The sequence below is a fragment of the Gobio gobio genome (assembly GCF_949357685.1).
Source record: "Gobio gobio genome assembly, chromosome: 4".
In the NCBI taxonomy this organism is placed as follows: Eukaryota; Metazoa; Chordata; class Actinopteri; order Cypriniformes; family Gobionidae; genus Gobio; species Gobio gobio.
The window spans coordinates 16678858-16701452 of NC_137100.1; the positions used below are offsets into that span (position 1 = coordinate 16678858).

General features: G+C 37.1%; 1 protein-coding gene across 1 annotated transcript in view; it reads right to left on the reverse strand.

Annotated features, from left to right (window-relative positions):
- Window positions 1-22595, reverse strand: part of pcsk5a (proprotein convertase subtilisin/kexin type 5a) — a gene marked incomplete at both ends in the record, with an annotated part of 57946 nt that overhangs the window by 19477 nt on the left and 15874 nt on the right. The window contains 14 exons of the mRNA XM_079814519.1: window positions 896-999; window positions 1109-1196; window positions 2402-2592; window positions 2672-2774; window positions 4068-4187; window positions 4389-4525; window positions 8148-8336; window positions 11361-11478; window positions 16279-16382; window positions 16675-16775; window positions 16869-17081; window positions 19945-20117; window positions 20309-20397; window positions 20531-20607. Of these exons, the coding sequence (XP_079670645.1) occupies window positions 896-999; window positions 1109-1196; window positions 2402-2592; window positions 2672-2774; window positions 4068-4187; window positions 4389-4525; window positions 8148-8336; window positions 11361-11478; window positions 16279-16382; window positions 16675-16775; window positions 16869-17081; window positions 19945-20117; window positions 20309-20397; window positions 20531-20607 (1807 nt within the window). The remainder of the gene's footprint in view (window positions 1-895; window positions 1000-1108; window positions 1197-2401; window positions 2593-2671; window positions 2775-4067; window positions 4188-4388; window positions 4526-8147; window positions 8337-11360; window positions 11479-16278; window positions 16383-16674; window positions 16776-16868; window positions 17082-19944; window positions 20118-20308; window positions 20398-20530; window positions 20608-22595) is intronic.

The window sequence follows — 22595 nt, forward strand, 5'->3', positions numbered from 1 at the left end:
ACATTTTCTGAACATTCAAAATTTCAGAACAAAGAAATGAAACATTTAATTTCATTAACGTCATCACATCATGTACTGCTTATTGGATTATTACTTAATGTTCATTTAAATAGTTAAAAATCTCATGAACATTTTACAAGAAAATTAATTCTATGTGTTTAACAGATCATAATGCAGACCTCCAGGGGGTCAATGGACTCTCTGCCTTTAGGATATTCTATCATAATTATGAGGGTAAATTATTCATAATCATAATAATCCTATGGGAACTATGTTATAACAAATGTTTGTGTGTTATGATGTCCTTAACAACTGGTTTAATGTCATGAATTGGATTTAGAATACTGAATACAAACAGTACATGTGGGGAAGTGGTTCTTAACTAGGGGGTCTAAGCAAACTTAAAAGGGGGACACAAGATGTCTTAAAAGTATTTAAAATAAGGCAAAGCAAGCATTAAAATAAGCTAAAAGAACTGGGGAAATCATAAAATTTAAACCATAAATAAAATCTTAAAATGAACATATATTTTACCAGTTATGTCAAGCTCTAAAATATTTTATTTGTTAGATATTGTGAGTAAAAAAAAAAAGAAAAAGTGAAATACTATAGAAACCCTGAAAATATAAAAACTAATACAATCTATGGAATCTTGAAATTGAATTTTTAATTATTATTTTTGCAGTTTTGATTTAGGTGAGTGCTCATAGATTAAAATACATTTAAAATAAAAATAAACTAGAGCTATGAAGTGTTCGAATATTGTTGTGGACAATGTGAATAGCTTTGGAATCAAAAGGTTTGATAACCACTGGTCTAGGGTTCGACTCTGGCATGTTGATCTGAATTCATTTGGTGGGGTGTCATTGATGATGCGTCTTTCTGTGGGTTGTACCAGCACATGTAGCACAGGCTGGGTGGCAGGGCTCACATGCGTCCTCCGGCTCACTGTAGTAACGGCCCACCTCACAACTCTTCTGACATCTGTTGCCCACCAGACTGAAAAAGCAGAAGAAAGAGACAGTCAACTTTCATTTCATTGAACTGACATGGCTACATTGTCTTATGAAATATCAGTAGGTTCAAACATTTAATAAAAATGTATTACCTTGTGCCCTCAGAGCACTCTGTGCAAATGGAGGCTGTGGTGCATTTCATACAGTTCTCAATATTACACTTCTTACACACGTTTTCCTCTGCATTGCAAAAACATTCATGAACACAGAATGAGTCAAAAGGTGTGTCCTAACCAGGCACGTCACAGCAAGTCTCTCATAATTTTTTTTAACATTTTCAAAACCTTTTCACAAGTCATTTTATGTCAACACTGAAAGCTAAGTTTAAAATACAGCTATGTGGAGTAGGATTTTGGACCAATGTGATTGTGTCGCTGGGGATTTATACTTATTTGCATAAAGAACATAGCTTACACTTAAAAAAAAAAAGAAAGGGGGGGGGGGGGGGGGGGGGTTACAGCAATACCATTGAACAGGGATGGGCAAATTTGGTCCTGGAGAGGGCCACTGTCCCATAGAGTTTAGCTCCAACCATAGACTGTATAAAACAATGGACGTACTGTAGTGTCCGTGATGTCACCCGTAGGTAGAGCACCGTCGCCATCTTGGCAGCGCGTCACCACGCATCACTCCCAGATAACCAAAAATGGGACGTGGGTGAAGCTGAGGTGCCTGGTTGCTGAAATCAGCAGTGGCAATCCACCTGTCACTCAAGTGACCACGCCCTTAATTATGCAGAACTTAAAGGCTTAATATAAGTTAAACAGATGTGCCGCTTGGCTCCAACCCTCAAACACGCCTGAACAAGCTAATCAATGTCTTCAGGATTACTATCTACAGTCAAGTGAGTTTTTAGGGTTGTAGGTCAACTCTGCAGGACAGTGGCCCTCCAGGACCAAAGTTGCCCATCCCTGCCATAGAACAACTATTTTGGGTTCCACAAAGATTTTAGTCAGCAGTTCTTAAAATAAAGTTTTTCAAGAACATTTTTTATAATCTAAAGAACCTCTTTTACAATAAAGAACATTTTGAGCAATGGAATGTTAAAGGTGCCTTATGAAACCAATAAAATATGCTGAAAAATCCAGCATAAACTAGCATGAATTCCATGTTGGTCCAGGCTGGTTTGTGCTGTTTAGAGTTGGCATAGCTGGTGGACCAGCATAGCCATGCTGTTCTAATGCAAAACTCAGCTGGTGCAGCTGGTGTAGCCGTTTCGCTCTCTGGGAACCAGCAACCAGCATCCCATCCTGGTCCCAGTATGCAAAACATAGCTTATGCTTGTGGCTAGCAATACTGGATTTTTCAGCAGGGAAGAACCTTTATTTTTCATTCAAGTGTAATGTGTCTTTTCAGACTTATTGACATGGTGGCATCACTCTTACCATGGTGAAGATAGTAGCCATCCTCACAGCTGGTCACACAGTTGTTCTTTTCCTCGTTCAGATGGTATCCAGACCTACAGGCCGTGCACTGATCACTACGGCTGCCTAAACACGACTTACAGAAGGAGTAACACTTCTTACACCTCTTCTTATCGCCCCAGTACCCGCCTGGACACTCAGACACACAAGTCCTGAAAAATGAGTTGTAGTATTATCAGTAACCTTTTAAAATGAAGGAAAGGACCAAAGAGAAAAGTAAAGATTTCTTACCGTGTGTTGTTTTTGAACTTAAGGAAAAAGTTCAAGCAGGAAACACATTGATGAGGTCCAGGTCCTTCACAGCCATCCTCACTACATTCTGCGTCACAAGAGCCTTATATAGAGTAGAGGGATAAAGCAAAGATATTCACAAAGAATTATATATTGACAGTGGCCCAAAAAGTGGGCAGTTAATCCCACTTAAAAATAAATACATGCTTTTGAATGGTATAATGAGTGAAATAATGGGGGTTTGTGGGTTGATGAAAAGCTAATAATTAATTAAATTAAATTAAATTTTACATTAAAACAAATGGTGTGATTTGAATAGGCCTACATTCAGTTGCGCTATGTGTTTCAGAGTGAAGAGTGACAATGTTCATTAACACGCTTGCAGATTATAATAGCATGTTTTTTCGGACTAGCTCGGTCCACGGAAATTGCCGCTTCTCACAAACTCCATCTCTGCAAGTGTTGTGAATTGAATGTGCATTTGGGAATGCAATGAGCACATGGTTTACTTTAGTTACAGTACATTCACATAATTTTTTTGCGGACATAAGTTTACAGCTTTTCACCAATATTCCACCAAAATAAAAGATAAATATTTGTATTGTAACTTGTAGCGTTAGTTGTAAAAAGTGAACCCAAGTGTTCATTAGCAGGAAAGCATTTTTTGTGTCTGGATGTCTCAGCACAGCAGTAGCATTACATAATAAAACATCAAACCAAGTTGCATTTTTTTTTTAAATAGCATAAACACGTTTTAAACAAAACATAAATGTTTGGTTTGAAATAATATAAAATCTAGGCTATTTGGACACTTTTTTGTCAAATGTTAGTCTAACATGTCCGTGTGTAATGAACTTGAGGAGAACTGACTTACATGACAAACATTATATGTACATACATTAAAAAATCTTTCTCTCATTGTGATCCTAGTTGGTTGAAAGTAATTTAAAAATAACTCAGAAAATAAATGTAATTCTGATAAATTCTGATAAAAAGTCTTCTAATGCAGTTCATGCATTTTTATTGTGACTTAAGTGTCTACTTATTTTAGTTTCACAAGTTCATGCTAAAATATAATCAGATAGAGTATAGAGCATGCATATTTAGTGTGCTGTCCGAGGGGAGGGCTTCGAGTTCTGAATTTGGCCCAAACCCGGAGTACTCCCCCCAATATCTCTGGCTGGGATAGGAACCCCCCGAGAGTGAGGAGTTGGGCCGGCTGGAAATATGTTGTGGGATGGAGGTTAGAGACAGCTGTATACAGGCTTCCTCTCATGCTGATTGGTTCAATTCCTTCCAAACTTTGCTGAATAAACTTCACAAAAATGTATTGTTTTATTTAATTTATAATATATAAAGTCGTTTTGCCATTGTGCAAAAGAATTGGGTAAATCACCATTGTACTCCTCTGGGGTGTCATCTTCAGAAGGAAGCTGGGCAGAGCGGGGCTGTTCATGTCGTATGTATGGATGTGTGGATGTTCCATAAAGCACCAGGGACCATTCTATCAGTTTCCCTAATATAAACAATAGAGAAGGAAAAACATTTTACATTCTATTACAGTTGTAGTTTACATTTCGTACATAAACCATGGCTTCTACCATAATAAAATATGTTACAGTTGTAGTATCAATTAATTCAGTAATCCATATGGTAATCATTATATCACAGTCCTATGCTACCACTATAGTATTTTATTGGTAAAGGTGATAGGCACCTTGGAGTCGGCTGTTTCTCCGTGGAGATGGGGTGTCTCTGATGTCCAGGATCCAGTCTCCTGCTGGTTTTTCACCCCAGCAGTGAGTTGTCATGAATTCCCACTTCAGGAAGCCCTCATTGGAGTGGTCATTTGGTCTGAAAGGAAATAGCCACAGAATAATTAAAACAGATAATCATAATTAATTAAGAGTGGAAAAGGTAAAGATTTGTAGCTACTGTAGGCAGAGGCGGACAGTGGTGAAGTATTATCACTTTCTACTTAAGTACATTATTAAAGTATATATGTACTTCAGTTTACTTCTTTTACTTCACTACATTACAAAACATAATGTTGTACTTTTTTACTGCACTACATTTAATAGGCTACCTTTAATTAGGGCTGGGTATTGACACAAATTTCACAATTTGATCCGAGTTCGATTCACAAGCTTGCAATTCAATTCGATTTAATATCGATTATTTTGGATATACACTAACCTAAAGGATTATTAGGAACACCTGTTCAATTTCTCATTAATGCAATTATCTAATCAACCAATCACATGGCAGTTGCTTCAATGCATTTAGGGGTGTTGTCCTGGTCAAGACAATCTCCTGAACTCCAAACTGAATGTCAGAACGGGAAAGAAAGGTGATTTAAGCAATTTTGAGCGTGGCATGGTTGTTGGTGCCAGACGGGCCGTTCTGAGTATTTCACAATCTGCTCAGTTACTGGGATTTTCACACACAACCATTTCTAGGGTTTACAAAGAATGGTGTGAAAAGGGAAAAACATCCAGTACGCGGCAGTCCTGTGGGCGAAAATGCCTTGTTGATGCTAGAGGTCAGAGGAGAATGGGCCGACTGATTCAAGCTGATAGAAGAGCAACTTTGACTGAAATAACCACTCGTTACAACCGAGGTATGCAGCAAAGCATTTGTGAAGCCACAACACGCACAACCTTGAGGCGGATGGGCTACAACAGCAGAAGACCCCACCGGGTACCACTCATCTCCACTACAAATAGGAAAAAGAGGTTACAATTTGCACAAGCACACCAAAATTGGACAGTTGAAGACTGGAAAAATGTTGCCTGGTCTGATCAGTCTCGATTTCTGTTGAGACATTCAGATGGTAGAGTCAGAATTTGGCGTAAACAGAATGAGAACATGGATCCATCATGCCTTGTTACCACTGTGCAGGCTGTGGTGGTGGTGTAATGGTGTGGGGGATGTTTTCTTGGCACACTTTAGGCCCCTTAGCGCCAATTGGGCATCGTTTAAATGCCACGGCCTACCTGAGCATTGTTTCTGACCATGTCCATCCCTTTGTGACCACCATGTACCCATCCTCTGATGGCTACTTCCAGCAGGATAATGCACCATGTCACAAAGCTCGAATCATTTCAAATTGGTGTCTTGAACATGACAATGAGTTCACTGAACTAAAATGGCACCCACAGTCACCAGATCTCAACCCAATAGAGCATCTTTGGGATGTGGTGGAATGGGAGCTTCGTGCCCTGGATGTGCATCCCACAAATCTCCATCAACTGCAAGATGCTATCCTATCAATATGGGCCAACATTTCTAAAGAATGTTTTCAGCACCTTGTTGAATCAATGCAACGTAGAATTAAGGCAGTTCTGAAGGCGAAAGGGGGTCAAACACAGTATTAGTATGGTGTTCCTAATAATCCTTTAGGTGAGCATATATCAGGTACACTACTAGGCTATATTAGCCTACTAAACTGTTGAAGGTAAAAAATAAAGGATTTCTATACAAACACTTAAATTGCACTCAATTATGTTTTTTTTTATAATAATAAAGTTATAATATTAACTTTACAATTACATAATTATATTTCTTTTTTGAAATATAAACATTTAAATGGTGGCTGTCATAAAAAAACCTGCCAGATTTATTCATACATTTATTGAATATTGAAGAACATTAAAATATATAATGAATAGCCTATAAATACGGTGCATATATTTAGCAAAATGCCCCTCTCTAGAGTTAATTTTTCTAGCTGATGGAGTTGTTGATGGACACTGGATATGGTTTTTCTGAGGTAAATGTGACGTTACAAGCTATTTTACTGACGTCTTTCCATGGTTGAAACACTGATTGAGCTATTCCATGTGACGATACCTATTTTGGCCAGTTGTACTCTATCTTTTAACACACTTTCAGATGCTCATTCATGTCTATTTATTTCGCGCTGTAACTGGTTTTAAGGCGAAAGAGAAGAACAGTTCACGTGTGCTGCCCGCTTCTCTTGAGCTGGGCTGCGCCAGAGAGATCTCGCGCCACGGCATCAAAATGGTATTTACGTTTTGAATTTCGTTATAAAATGGACATAATTTGAAATCTGAGACTTTGTTTCATATCAATAGTAACAAAGCACAAAGATTATTGCGATTTTTTTGGATGGGAGGTGTGCTACAATGTCCCTTTCATACATCAACTGAAAACAGGATTGACTAATGGATTGGGATTTAAGAATCGATATTGTTTCGTAAAAATGAGAATTTATTCAAATCGAGAAATCAATATTTTTTACCCAGCCCTACCTTTAATACGGATTGAGTACATTCTAATACATAAAAAATGTAGTACTTTCTTATTTGTTAAAAGTAAAAAAGTACAAAATTTTTAATGTACTTAAGTATTAAATGATATTCAATGTGAAACATAGTGCAGTAAAAAGTACAATATTATGCTTTGGAATGTTGTGAAGTAAAAATTTTCCAAAGAAAAACACTGATAAAGTACAGACACTTGAAAAATGTAGGCTACTTAAGCAGAGTAAAAATACTTCACTACTGTCCGCCTCTGACTCTAGATAGTATTTAATAAGCACCATTAAGAAAAAAAACGAAACAAAACATGTTAACCTTAAAGCCTGACATAAAATAATAGTCAGATTTTTTTTTTAAATGGATAATTGTATTGAATCTTTAAACAAAAACGTTTGCTTATATGTTTTTTGTTATTGTTGAGTATCCTAACTGATACATCAGTCTTTTATGGCTCATAATCATAAAGTATGACTAATGAGAATATGTAGATCATACTTGAGGACGTGGAAAAAAAAACCCCTCATTTTTATTCAGAGGACCAAACTGAGCAAAAATATGGAATTTGGTGCAGTTACTGAAATTTTTAAAGCAGACTACTTACATAAATTGCATATAAATATCAGTTGTCACTCTATATTTCCCAATGATATGTCTAAGACAATATTTAAATATTATGCTCAAACCTGCGGCAGAGTGGGTCTGTGTGTGCGTCTGTGTATGCGTCTGTGTGTGTGTGTGTGTGTGTGTGTGTGTTGAATTTCATGTAATGCAATTCAATATAATGATAATTGAGAGATGTACAAATAAACGTTGATGTAAAATATGTTGTTCATGTTGAAATATTGCTAACAATTAAAAATGTATTGTTATGTTTAAAAATCAGCAATGATTTTAGAGCGTGTAGAATAATGGGTGTAGAATTACACTAAAATGTCTTTTATTGCTAAAATGTACAGTATGAGACGACAGAAGGCAGTGTCAGCCGACAGAAGGCATGTAGAAGATTGTGTACAACATGCTTTAATAATGCTGATAATTTAGAAGCCTTCAAAATGTGTGCATCAAATATAAAGGCTTTATGAAGGCTTTATGTGGCTTTATGTAGGCTTTATAGGATTAATCATACATTTCAATAAATCATACAGTTATTACTTTCATTTCAGTTTGCCTGGGCTGGCTCAGTATATTTGTACCTGTTAGTGAGAAGCTGAGATCTGGTTCCAGAGGGTGATGTCAGTGTGATTGACAGGTCTCCACGGTGAGGATGAGTGATTGTCACACGTACAATAATATGTTCCAGATAGACCACCCGCTGCAGACGCTGAGCAGAGCAGCCTGAGGACTTGAACACTGACCTCAACACCCTCTCTGGACTTATGATCCTGAGATAAATACAGACAATCGGAGAGAATCTTCAGTCAAAAAGACTAATGAAAATACCATGGTATTATATAATATCCTTTATATCTAGGAATACCATGTAAACACCATTGGTATAAGAATATGGTAATTATTCAGTATCATGGCATGCCATGGTATATATCACTGCAGCATGGTACCACCAGTAACAGTAAAGACAGTTTTGTAAAGACAGTAATTAAGTATGAAGCAACACGTTCTCAACTCGTCACATATTGTTGCTTGGTCAGGACCATGTTAGCGTCATTGCCCGACGTGCAGGGTGCTCCATTGATTTCATGGGAATTTATCGTCATGATTAAATTATATATTGGGTTATGATTTTGTTGAGTGTGATTCTCAATTTAATCAGCCAGCATAAAGTTACTTTTATGTACATTAATTTTTTTTATTTACGCTATTTAGACACGTTCGAACATGTAACCCAACCCCATCCCATCCCTAAACCTACCCATTTGTGTGTTATATGATATAAAACACAGGATATAACAGGCAAATTTGACTGTCAAAAAGTACAAATATTCCAAGGGGTCCAAGGCCAAATGATTGATTTGTGTGAAGAAAATCCCCAAAAGCGGTTAGCGTCTCCTTCCGCCGAAGATCAAGCACACATAAGAAAATTACTGCCCGAAGAATCGCTACGTCAGCTTTGATAGTGAAAGTCCATTGGCTTTCGTATGTCTCGTGACCAATTCACCCTTCGCCGCAAGTTTGATTGACAGGCGATCTGACCAATCACATCGCCGAATCTGCCATTTTGTCCGACAAAGCAGTCAGGAGAGTTAGTAGATTAACGCCGGTGGACTTGAACTTGGAAAAACGGTGTGTACTGACGTACATTCATTCATGTTAATTTCATGCTTATCAATGAACAACAAGGAAGAGATAATCGGTTGACGAGCAGTTTTAACTGAGGCCCTACAGCGATCACGACACATTAAAGAACCACAAAATGGTATTGTTTAAATTTCTTTAAAAAAAATTACAATTTCAAAATTGAGACTTTGTTTCACATCAAAAGTAACTTGCTCTGTCCTGTCTGTCAGCGTGTTGTGGTGTATTTTCTCTACGTGAGAACATGTGTGGGATGTGAGAGCACCAGGGCTTGTCGGACATAGCAACAGTAACTAAAGGGGGCGGGTCTTTGCGAACAGTCAATTGCGTCATTACGTCTGAAGAATTGGCTCTAAATGGTCAATTAGTATTTATGAATTCCTTTAATGAATCCCCGGCCACACGTTCTCTCATAAATGACATGGGTATGATAACAGTGCTAAAGACAAATTAATTGTTTATGAATTATCTTTTAGCGGAGCGATACAAAAGAGTGCAACAGACAGCGCCGGAAGGATGAGACATTCAAAGGACATTCAAAGACACACAAAAGGAAATGGGTTAAAGGTGTTGTGAAGATAATGGAAAAGGGAAGTTCAACTTAACTGTCAACCTCACTAGAGTGTGGTTTTAGCAGGGGCCTTACACTTATAATCAGGGCTTGACATTAACACCCGCCAACCCGCCATTTGCGGTATAGGATTTCAGCTGTGGATTTAAGCTGTGGATTTCAGCTGTCTGGGTTAAAGGTGTTGTGAAGATAAGGAAAAAGGGAAGTTCAACTTAACTGTCAACCATATATCACTAGAGTGTGGTTTTAGCAGGGGCCTTACACTTATAATCAGGGCTTGATATTAACACCGCCAACCCGCCATTTGTGGGTGGATTTTAGCTGTGGTGTGTAACACATTCACTCCCACTAGCCACTTTGGCGGGTCTTCTCAAAAGGCATCTGTTATTGCGTTACGCATTATAACAAATCACACGCGATTCTGTTAATCTTATGAATACAATGTCATAATCAGGGGCGTTCAGATCAGTCATCCCTGAAACGTGGGAGTTTTGTAATTTCGTATTCATCATACAGTGATTGACTGTTTTTGTTCTATTTCAGCAGCGAAAATAGTTTCAAACAAAGATCACAGCAGAACCATAGCGCATCTGATGTGACTGGTGTAAAGTTGGTTTGACGTTATAGACATTCGATATTCGTGAATTTAGGGACCATCTCTAATTATTGTACTTTGTATTATTCTGAAACTTTTTTCTAAGTAAAAAAAGAAACCATTCTGTGGTTGTTCTTATAAACCTTTTCATTAAGTCTGATTATTTCCTGTAGATATCTATATTAATTGGGATCTAGATATTTATATAAAATTACTAGCAACCTGCCCAGTGCACTCAAATTCGAGGCTGAGCAGGCTCTAGGACACCGCCGGGGGCTCCTGGAGCAACGTCTGATATCCTTAACCTGCAGGTGAGATCAATTTATGAATGTCATAGGTTTTAGGGATGTGTAGAATGTTTTAGGATGTTACAGCGGTATAAAAAAAACAACACGTCGTAAAATGTCATTGGCTCTTGTGTCTCGTGACCGATCGCATCCTACTAAAGAGTCGTGTGTATCTTTTGAATGAGACATGACTGAGTGCGTGCGTGCATTCACGGAGTGACAGGATCATCATTTCAAGGATTAAAACATTAAGATCAACTCTGTTCTTTACATGAAGATATATGACTTCAGAAGACTCGGTATACAACATGAGTTACTTTTATATACTGTTTTTGGTCAGATTTTGCAATAAATACCTGTGACTGTACTTTTATTTGCCTGTTACATGTTTTGTTTATTGTCGAGAAGTGGGTTGATTTAGGGTAGGAGTGGGGTTAGTTGCTCCAAAATATAAAAGTATTCTATAAATATTCATAAAATCATGTCTACTTTTACAAATGCAAAGAATTAAATGCGTCTTGATCTGACGCATTAGGCAAACAACTGAAATCAATGGAGTACCCTGTGCGTTAAAAAGTGACACAGAGGGGTCCTGACCAATCGTCAATATGTGACGAGTTGGGAGTGAGAACGTTTTGCATGAATACAGGAGCTTGGAATCATCAGTGATAAAGTATAAGGATTTTGATCAAACAGTTACCTGCCATTCTGGACTAGGTTTTCCTCACATATGTGTTGAGAAGGCACCTGCTTCCAGGTCTCTGCTTCCTTCACCATGGCTTCAGCATCCATCAAGCCAAACCCATAAAGGTGACTAACTGCACAACAGTGATGACACAGTTTACATACTGCCAGTGTATGTGAGAGCACACTTTTTTTCCCTTGCAACTATTAAAGGGTTAGCTCATTCCAAATTTCGGTCATCATTTACTTACCATCATGTCGTTCCAAACCTATAAGACTTTAGTTCATCTTCGAAACACAGTTGAGAGATTTCTGTCTGATGTGAGCTTGACTGACGTGACCTTGTACGTTTGTTCTTGCGGTTGAGCTTCTGTTTACGTCCACTGATATCAAGCGTAGCGGCAGGTCACATCAGTCAAGCTCATATCAGCTGACTCTAAGCTGATCCATGTCTTTCTATAGCAATATGATGCCTATCACAGCATCCATATATAAGGTCCATCAGTATTATCAGCTAATTACCCTCCTCCATCCCCTGCTCCTCCTCTTAGACAGGACTTGGTCTTCTGATATTCTTCTTTGAATCAGACTAATAATTTTCATAATCTTGAAATATGTTGTACATTAAATTACTTAACATTAACCCTTTTCCAGCCAAACACAAAATGTTCCGTTATTTGTGAGAAAACACTTCTCCGCCAAACACAGATTTCGCCTTTCCTTGTTTTCACTGGTGTATGCTAGGGGGCGCTATGACACATCTTCTGAGAGAGTACTGAATCTCATCAGTACTATTTCAGAAGATCAAAGATTCAGTACTCTTTATCCACATATCAAAACAAATGCGAAGAAGTTGCAGAAAAAAGCAATATCATATGTAATCATATGCACATGTAAAATAACGCGATCACCAGCATTAAACAGCATATAAATAAAAACACTACCTAATGTTACTGAATGAATGCATGAAGCTAGAGTAGTTGATATATTTTGATATATTGCATGTTTAGATATTCATACAACATAATATTCTGGTGGCCATGAAATGTTTGTGAAAAGCCTAAATTCAATTTGTTCATCATACAAAGTGATCAAGACTTTTCTGAAAATTTGAACTGAACTAATTGATTGATATGGATTAGTTTTACAATCTCTTTATGAACTTTTTGAAGCGACAAAGTGGTAGTTGCATGGACTGTCAATGGAGGAACAGAAATCTCTCAGATTTCATTTAAAATATCTTAATCTGTGTTTCAAAGATGAACAAAAGTTTTACGGGTTTGGAACAATATGAGGGTGAGTAATTGATAAGCACATTTTTGGTGAATTATCCCTTCAATGACTGCTTCTCAACTCTAATACTTTATATTAAAGGTCCCATGGCATGGCATTTTTCTATTATTTTATAATGTTTCCTAAGGTGTACTTATATTGTTAGTATGATTTTTACATCAAAAAATGTAAATATTTAGACATGGCATTTTTTCTATACAGTTATTACCCCTCTGGCTGAATGCCCTGTTTCAAGGGGTGTGTCTGCTGTAAGAATTCAGTGAAAACGCCCACTGTTGTGATTGGCTGACATCTTTGCATTTGAAATGAGTGTTAGATTATGTTGTGGAGGGGGCGTGGTTTAGCGAGGCACTGCAGGCACTGCATGCATGAGAGAGAGAGACTGACTGGGCACTCGTGAACCACGGAGAGCTGAGGAAGTTTTATTGTAACAGACTTCATTGTAATATATCTTATAATTTATTTTTGTGTACATTTTTGACATTTCTGTGCGTTTAAATAGGTTTTAGCTCTGTGTTATCTGTGTAAATAAGTAGAACCTTTTATTTTGACGGGTGTTGCAGTCTACGGAGTGATATGAAAAAAGCAAGGGGGTAATCCAGCCCCCGGAAACCGTACCTTCCATAGGGGCAGCCATTGCTAACCAAGCCATCACCTGATGTTAGCATCCCATTGACTCCCATTCATTTTGGCCTCACTTTGACAGCGAATATCTTTACATCTGAGGTGTTTAAAGACTCCATTTGACCATTGTTTATTTCTAAACAAACACAACAATGTATAAAATGCTCCATTACCTTGTATCTTAAACTATCGCCCCGTAGAAGCCGTTTTTGTAAAAAATAGGCTAATGATTGCGTCATAACCACGCGACTCCGTCGCGCTGTACCATATAGACCCGAGGAGAAGCTCGCAAGCAATCTTTTACTGTCTATGAGGCAATCGGGGGGACGTGGAGGCATAAACGCCGATAGAGATGTCGTAAATCCTGCTTCATTCATCAAAAGTCGCTCCTGCTGCACTATGTGTCTCTACAAGATTCTGTGATTCAGAATTCACTTTGCACAACTACTAGAAGACATACAACTGTCAGACAGGTTGCTCACGTCACATCTATGATGTCAAGCTCAGTCTGAGGCTGCGCAGTACGCTCAGCCATCAGGAAGTGAGTGTTTCTAACTGACTTCAATTTTCCCTGTTGAAGCCTACACTCAAAAAAATGATTCAAGCCCTTCATAGATGTGACACATTTAAATTCTGTTCACTTTACTTAAACGTATCTAATTTTGTCACAACTTAATTTAATTGTGTTCAATCAACCTAATATATTTAAATCTGAAGTTTACTTAATTCAGTTGTGTTAAAACTACATTAAATATTTGTGTTGACATAACTAACTGGGCAGTTCCCAGCATGCTTTGCATTAGGAGAGTAAATTTAGCGATTAAAGTGTTATTTTATATGTTTTTCTGTAAAGGGAATGATGTTGTTAGTAATGTTAGTGTTTAATGTTCAGTTATGTTGGACATTTAGAGAGGTTTCTGTAATGTTTTTTTAATTTTGTGGTTACCGTTATGCTGAAGAGTGGCGCCAGTGATCTATGCTAATGTCAAACCTCTTTTCTTATATTTTCATTATATACATTGTATATGATGATGAATTAAATTGCTTATAATTGGTTTTCCAATTATTTTTTTAAATTTAAGTTTGACAAGAAAAAAAAGTAATGTTATACGTATATAAATATCAATTAAACTATTAGATAAAATTGAGTTGAACCAACTCAATTACATTTCATTGTATGAATTAGTTTTTTATGAGTTGGGGTTAAACATATTTATTGGATGGAAAACCTCCCCTCAGGTAAATTGAGTTTGTCCAATGAGTTATTTTTTTGAGTGTGCATGTTCATTTAACTTAACCGATTTTATTTATAGGGAAGCAATTCCACTGATTTATTTCAACATTACAATTTCACATAGATTCTTCTCCATTCAGTCGTGTTGTCCCAACACAAGGAGTTTACATAGATTAGAAAAATTCCATTAATGTTAATAAAAAGCAATTTGCTTGTGTGGAACCACTGTCCATAATTAAATTAAGTAAGTTTAAAGAATCATTTTTTTGAGTGTATGTGTATTTTGCTGTATTGTTTGTTATTGGTAATGTTATGGAGAGAGAGTTTGTGTACGAGGTGTTTTTGCGCACTTCTTTGTTTTTTGTTCAGCTCTTACGGTGATATTTGGAGATAAACGGTTTCAATAAACTCCTGAAACATCAGTAAAGTCTAGCCATCATTCGGACGGGGTCCGCTACATTTATTGTAACGTACTGAGTTGTTGAGAGCGTTGTGCTGTTAGCGCGAGCTTATTTGTATCTGAGAGTTCTGAATAATAAGAATTCTTCCACCTTTGTAACACATGTAATGTACCATTACAGCTGTCGAGATGAACGAATCGTCAAAGTGTGGATTATAGCATTATTTTGATCTATTCCTATCACATGAAAAGCTGCAGTGATGAACATTGAGTACACAGGCAGTCTGTTGATCGCGTGAATGCAGTGATCAACTAACAGCAAACACGACGGACTTGAATACAGTAAGAGCCTCGCTGTGCTGCATAACAGCATCATTCCTTATAACAGCAGTTTGGGCAAGTGTGCAGATACACTCGCAACGTGTGATTGACAGCTCCGGATATTATAAAGAGTGTTCTTTGACCGCTCTCTGTAGTTTAATCACTTAAAAAACGGATTTGTGTCATGCTACTCACAGAAACGATCATTTTAGTCACTGGCTTGATTCACTGATGCACTACGCTAGGGCATCAAGACGGCGATCATTAAAGGATCTAGAAAGAAAGTCTGAGTGAACTTGAATGATTAGCTACACATCAGAAATCCCTGATCACAGATCAGGCATTAATGAACACTGTTACTCACTGTTTGTCGCGGTGCTGTCGAATCCATATCGTAAAGTCTGTTTGTAAAGCCTGTGCTGACATAAACTGAATCCATTTTCTCCGAATGCTCTGGGCAGGCAAAGCAGAGGAAGGGGAGATAACCTTCCCTGGTATGACGTCATAACAGGAAAATTCAAGATCTGAGCTCTCATTTTCTCAAAGGCAGAGAAAGACAGCCAGAACTCGGTTTACACCCATCAAAATTTCTAGCCACTTGGGGACCATATACAGGCTAGGGGAACTCATATTAATGTTAAAAAAACTTTTCATGCCATGGGACCTTTAAAAGTATGTGTGCATACTTAATGTATGCTGTGGAATCTCTGCTGATATGCTGTGACAACACCATAGTTCAAAAAGTGTCTGTCTCCATTGAAGGCCATTAAAAATACACAACTTTGCAAGCAGCTGAAATTTGCAAATCGTTCATGTCACAGCTCAGGATAGGATTTGGGACTGTCATCAATCTATCATTGTTGTATGAAGTAAAACCCAGTACTGGAACATACTAAATAGTGGTTGGCCATCAAAAAAATCAATATAAGTCGACCACTATGTTATCCACTTTACAGTAAAAGTGTGCTGCACAGTATTTCATTTAGATTTTAAGCTAAATTGAATATATGTTGAATATTATATAATAAGTTATTTTTAATATACAAGCGTATTTTAGTCTACCATCATATCCCGCTCCATTGCTTTGCCAGTCTGAGGCGCTCAGGTGACCCCGACGTGAAGTTTTCACCATGATGTGCTGAACGTCCCTCCAGGTCAGAGCAGGACTGAGGACGAAGAACAGAGAAATTTGTTTATTCATCACACACTTAAGGGATGGCAGAAAAATACTTACAATAAAACCTGTATGTGGAACTGAAAGCCCATAAGCAACAATGGCAGAATGCAGCTCTTACCCAATCTGAACCAATGGAAAGAGTCCAAGGTGATCCAAGATAAGTGTTTTACCCTTGCCATTTGGCTGAACCTCAGACTTAAGATCGCTACACTTGATTTGACCACAAAGTGCTTGCCAGCTCTAACAGACAGAGCACAGATGAACTAGACATGACCACTTACTTTGCCTCCAATGTGAGGGCAATGATTCCTGCAGCCATGGGGGCCGATGCTGAAGTGCCAGAGTGTTCATCAGTGCAACGCTGCCTCAGATCTGTCGTCACCTGCATGAAAACACACATACGCATGAAAACACACATATGCATGGGTCCAGTGAGGAAAAAACACTTCCACTTCAATTTTTGTGAGTGACTCACAACGCCCAGGCTGTGGCTTTCTCCGCTGCTGTAGGTGGTGGCCAGAGTAGACGAGCATTCCTCCAGGTACCACGGCTTTTGCCCACTCTGAGTGGTGCTGCCGACTGAAATGGTGTAAATGCTGTTGGTGTAACCATCACATGAGCAGTGGTCTTGACTCTGCCCACCATTTCCTGATGCCCACACAAAGATGGAGCCACGGCCCTTTCTGCCCTGAGAAGCAAAAATGAATGTACAGATTTTTCCTGTTTATTTTTTTAACAATGTTGATCACTAGAAAATAGGCACATCAGAGGAGAAAAGCGGCATTAAATACAATGGTAGGCTAAATTAAAAACTAAATAAGGCACAGATGAAAGTAATCTGTAATCATTGAAACAAACTAGCAAATGAGAACCAAGGAAACAGAAACGAAACTATTGGAATTAGTTCCAATTAACTATCTAAATTAATAATTGTATTAATTAATAATTTTATTATTAATAATAAATATATGTTTTTACATTATACTTACTACACTTTTGACTGTTTCCTTACATCTTAACCTGCCCTTAAACCTAACCATACCAAGAGACCTGGGTAACACTTTATTTTACAGTGTACTTGTTACATAATGCTACATGTACTTATCATAGTAACAACAGTAAATGATGCGTAATTACATGCAACTAACCCTCAACCAAACACTAACCCTAACCCTAACATGTTGTTAACTAATATTACTCAGTACTTAAATATATAATTACACTTTAACAATAACCTTAAAATAAAGTGTAACCGAAACCTGTCTCTAACCATTCCACCTCAAAAGCACCAAAAGTGTTTTGCAATACAACATAAACACAATAAGTACATTGTACCTAATTTTTTTTTTTTTTCTTATTTGGGTTACAATTTATTTTAAGGTGTCCTTGTTACAATATAATTGTAACATATCATGTTCCCATGTTCATCCCTCCACCAGAGGGAGTTTTAGTGGCACTTACTTTATGTATTCTCACTTCCTGTTAGTAGCTTTATAAGCCATGTGCTTCACTGAACACAAAAAAATCTCCTTTTTTAAAAGCTTTACGAGGCATAAATAGTCCTCACTTTAGATGAGCTCACAGAAATAGTTAACTGACAACTAGTAGATGTTTTATAACTACCTGAATTATCATGAATTACAGTAGGAATACTTGTTAATAAAGCATTTATTAACACACGAATGAATGAATGTACAGATTTTTCCTGTTTATTTTTTCAGTTATTTTACTTGCAACATTTAAAGGAATTATTCACCTAAAGTAAGGATATGAGGAAAATAATAACAGGTGATTTTCTTTTGTATGCTGGGTTGTACACTGAAGACAATTATAAATTAAAAACAATTTTAAACACCTTAATGTTTATTGGTGTCTTTTAAAAAATTATTCACATTTTCTGTTATGTACTAAAAAATTTATAAAATGTACAATAATAAGCAAAGCTTATAGTAAATAGTCAGCACAATTTAGATTAGGGTCTAATTCTCATTATTAACTAACTATAAACTATGACTTTTGCCTCAGTAAACGCCTAACTAGTGCTTATTAAAGTAATTGTTAAGTTTAGGTATTAGGGAGGATTAAGGGATGTAGAACATGGTCCGGCATTAATATGTGCTTTATAAGTAATAAACAGTCAATATCATACTAATATGATATTGTGCTAAATTAACGCTAAATTATCTAAACTGACAGCGTGTGTTGATGATATTAAATGCTGGATGACGTGTAATTTTCTGCTATTAAATTCAGATAAAACAGAGGTATTACTTATTGGTCCAAAAAACTGCCCACAAAACCTCTCACAATACAACTTTAACTTGGAAGGATGTCCTGTCACTTTATCCACTACAGTAAAAGACCTGGGTGTTATATTAGACCGCAACTTGTCTTTCGAAAATCATATTTCATATGTTACAAGAACAGCATTTTTCCACCTTAGAAACATTGCTAAGCTAAGTAACATGCTATCTATTTCTGATGCAGAAAAGTTAGTTCATGCATTCATGACCTCGAGACTAGATTACTGTAATGCTTTATTAGCTGGTTGTCCTGCATCATCAATAAACAAGCCACAGTTAGTCCAAAACGCATCTGCTAGAGTTCTTACTAGGTCAAGAAAATATGATCATATAACACCAATTTTATCATCTCTACACTGGTTACCTATTAAGTTCCGTATCAATTACAAAGTATTGCTACTGACCTATAAAGCCCTAAATGGTTTAGCTCCAGTGTATTTAACGGATCTTCTATCGCCCTACAATCCATCACGCTCTTTAAGATCACTAAACTCGAGGCTTCTGGTCATTCCTAGGATATCTAAGTCCACTAAAGGAGGGAGGGCATTTTCACATTTAGCTCCTAAACTCTGGAATAGTCTTCCTGATATTGTTCGAGGTTCAGACTCGCTGTCCCAGTTTAAAACTAGATTAAAGACGCATCTCTTTAGCCAAGCATTCACATTATAAATATGTTTTATACTACAGTTAAATCGGATCAAAAGCATTAATATTCTGAACAGCAGCTATGCTAATTATTTCCCATCTGCTTTTCTGTTGTTATCTCGGGACACTAGTCCCGAGGTAACTAGTTCGTCAGCTCCAGTTTGTATCCAGCCTCTCATGGAGACTTCAGATGCCCCAACACCTGTGATGAGACGACTCAACGCCAGCGTTGTTATGGCCTAAAATAATACATGATTGATTAACTTATTCTAACATTTTTCTTTAACTTTCTCTTTCTAACATTTTTCAATGTACATTTATGAAATGCACTTTCTGTAAAGCTGCTTTGAAACAATGTGTATTGTGAAAAGCGCTATACAAATAAATTTGAATTGAATTGAATTGAATTAATATGCAAGTTAATAGTGAGAATTGGACCATAAACTAAAGTTAAGTCAAAATGTAAGCTTTGAACCAAACCAAACAAATAAGAGTATTTTGTTTTTTTAAGTTGGTCCAAAAAAACAAAACAAAAAAAAATCAGTGTTGTCTTAGCTCAAACTCTACCCAATAATGTACACAGACACACAAACACACACTCACTTTGCGTATGCCACTCTCCAGAGCGAGCCGGGCAAGAGGCCCGGGTCCATCTACTGTTCTACCATCATCATCTGGACCCCAGCTGGAGCTGTAGATATCAATATACTGCTGCCTCAGACTCAGTGATTGGGCTTCCACCATATCAGTCATATCGCCATCCAACATACGCACACCTACAGGGGGAGATTGGACAGCTCCATAGATATCAATAACATGGGCTATGTTTTGAATACCACTACATACTGTAGCACTAAATGTTTATTGTTGCATAACGCATAATAGTATGCAGTAGTTTATAATGTACCAAACATAGCTGTTAGAGACATACATATGAAAACATAAACATGAACTTCTGATAACTCACCACCAATTTTTGCATTGTAGGCAATTCCGACAATGCAGAGAGAATTGTTTGCAGAGGCAGCCACCACACCAGCACATCTGGTTCCATGTCTTTATGAAATCACAAAGATATGGAAAACCTCATATTTGTCTGGAGCATTGTATTTTAAAACGTATTTAAAAATCGAAATATGTGAAGTCTGAGGGAAATGAGACTACTGAGTCGCAGTGGAAATGGACTGACTTGTTTTCATTGGTGGCATCATAACGTGGTGTTGGATCAGGATCATTGCCATTAACATCATAGCTGGCTCGTGCGTCCTTATAAATATATAATAACACATTAATAACATCTGTTTGTCATGGTGGGTGGAGGATCTAAATGCAGCTTTCTTTTTATTTAACCAAACTAACAATGTTGATCACTAGAAAATAGGCACACCAGAGAAGATAAACGGCATTAAATACAATGGTAGGCTAAATTAAAAACTAAATAAGGCACAGGTGAAAGTAATCTGTAATCATAGATACAAACTAGCAAATGAGAACCAAGGTAACAGAGGAAACAGAAACTAAACACAGGAAATATATATTTTTTTAAAACATTAGCCACCAGGTTTGTCAATGGATAGCGTACATTTTCTGCCAAAGTGTTTTACATTATACTTATTTTATTTAAAAAAATACCTGCATGTAATTACAGCTGTAATTAACTTCTGTAATGTGTAATTTCACTTTTGACCATTTCTTTACATCTTAAACCTAACTATACCAAGAAACCTGGGTAACACTGGGTTACAGTGTCCTTGTTACATATGCTACATGTACTTATCATAGTAACAAGAGTAAATTATGCGTAATTACATGCAACTAACCCTCAACCAAACACTAACCCTAACCCTAACATGTTGTTAATTAATATTACTCAGTACTTAAATATATAATTACACTTTAACAATAACCTTAAAATAAAGTGTAACCGAAACCTGTCTCTGACCATCCCACCTCAATAGCACCAAAAGTGTTTTACAATACAACATAAACACAATAAGTACATTGTACCTATAATTATTATTATTTTTCTTATTTGGGTTACAATTTCTTTTAAGGTGTCCTTGTTACAGTATAATTGTAACATCTCAGCCCATGAACAGTTCATCCCTCCACCAGAGGGAGTTTTAGTGGCACTAACTTTATGTATTCTTACTTCCTTTATAAGCCATGTGCTTCACTGAACACATTGTAAAGTATTGCCAGTTTATCTGCCTTACCAAGAGTTCATAGACAATTGGAAAAGTTTTTGGGGCAGACCTGACCTGTTGAAGAAGGATGGCATCCATCCCTCCTGGGGTGGTGCCGCTCTTCTCTCTAGTAATTTGGCACATAGTCTTAGAACTAAACCTTGACTCACCAGGGTCCAGGTCAGGAAGCAGACAAACTGGCTAAACCGACCGTCTGCTAGCTGTCTCACGTTACCGGAGTCAGATAAATCCCAGCACATAGACTCTTTCACCTAGATATTATCATATAGAGACTGTGTCTGTTCCCCGAATTAGTAAATACAAAAAAACATCAAAACCATTCAACAGTAAAAATTTAGTTGATGTCCAACAAATAAACAAAAGATATAATACAGGTGAACAATTGATAAAGCTTGGGTTGCTGAATATTAGATCCCTTTCCCCAAAAGCGCTTATTGTTAATGATATTATTACAGATAATAATCTAGATGTGCTGTTTGACAGAAACCTGGCTAAAACCTGACGACTACATTACCTTAAATGAGTCCACCCCCCAAGATTATTGTTATAAACATGAGCCGCGTCTGTAAGGTAAAGGGGGAGGAGTTGCTGTAATATTATAAATTTATAATAATATCTTCAGTATTACTCAGAAGTCTAGTTTCAAATATAATTCCTTCAAAGTTTTGGTGCTTTATGTAACGCTATGTAGTGTACATGATAAAACGCGTTCAACATCTGTGTTAGCTACTGTATACAGGCCACCAGAGCATAATACAGACTTTATCAGAATTTATTAGAATTTGCTGATTTTCTATCAGAGTTAGTACTGGCCGTAGATAAAGTACTAATTGTTGGTGATTTTAATATCCATGTAGACAACGGAAAAGACGTATTGGGATTAGCATTTAAAGACACACTAAACTCTATTGGAGTGAGGCAACACGTATCAGGAGCCACTCATCGCCATAATCATACTTTAGACCTAATATTATCACATGGAATAAATGTTGATACCATTGAAATTCTGCAGCAGAGCGATGACATCTCAGATCATTACTTAGTATC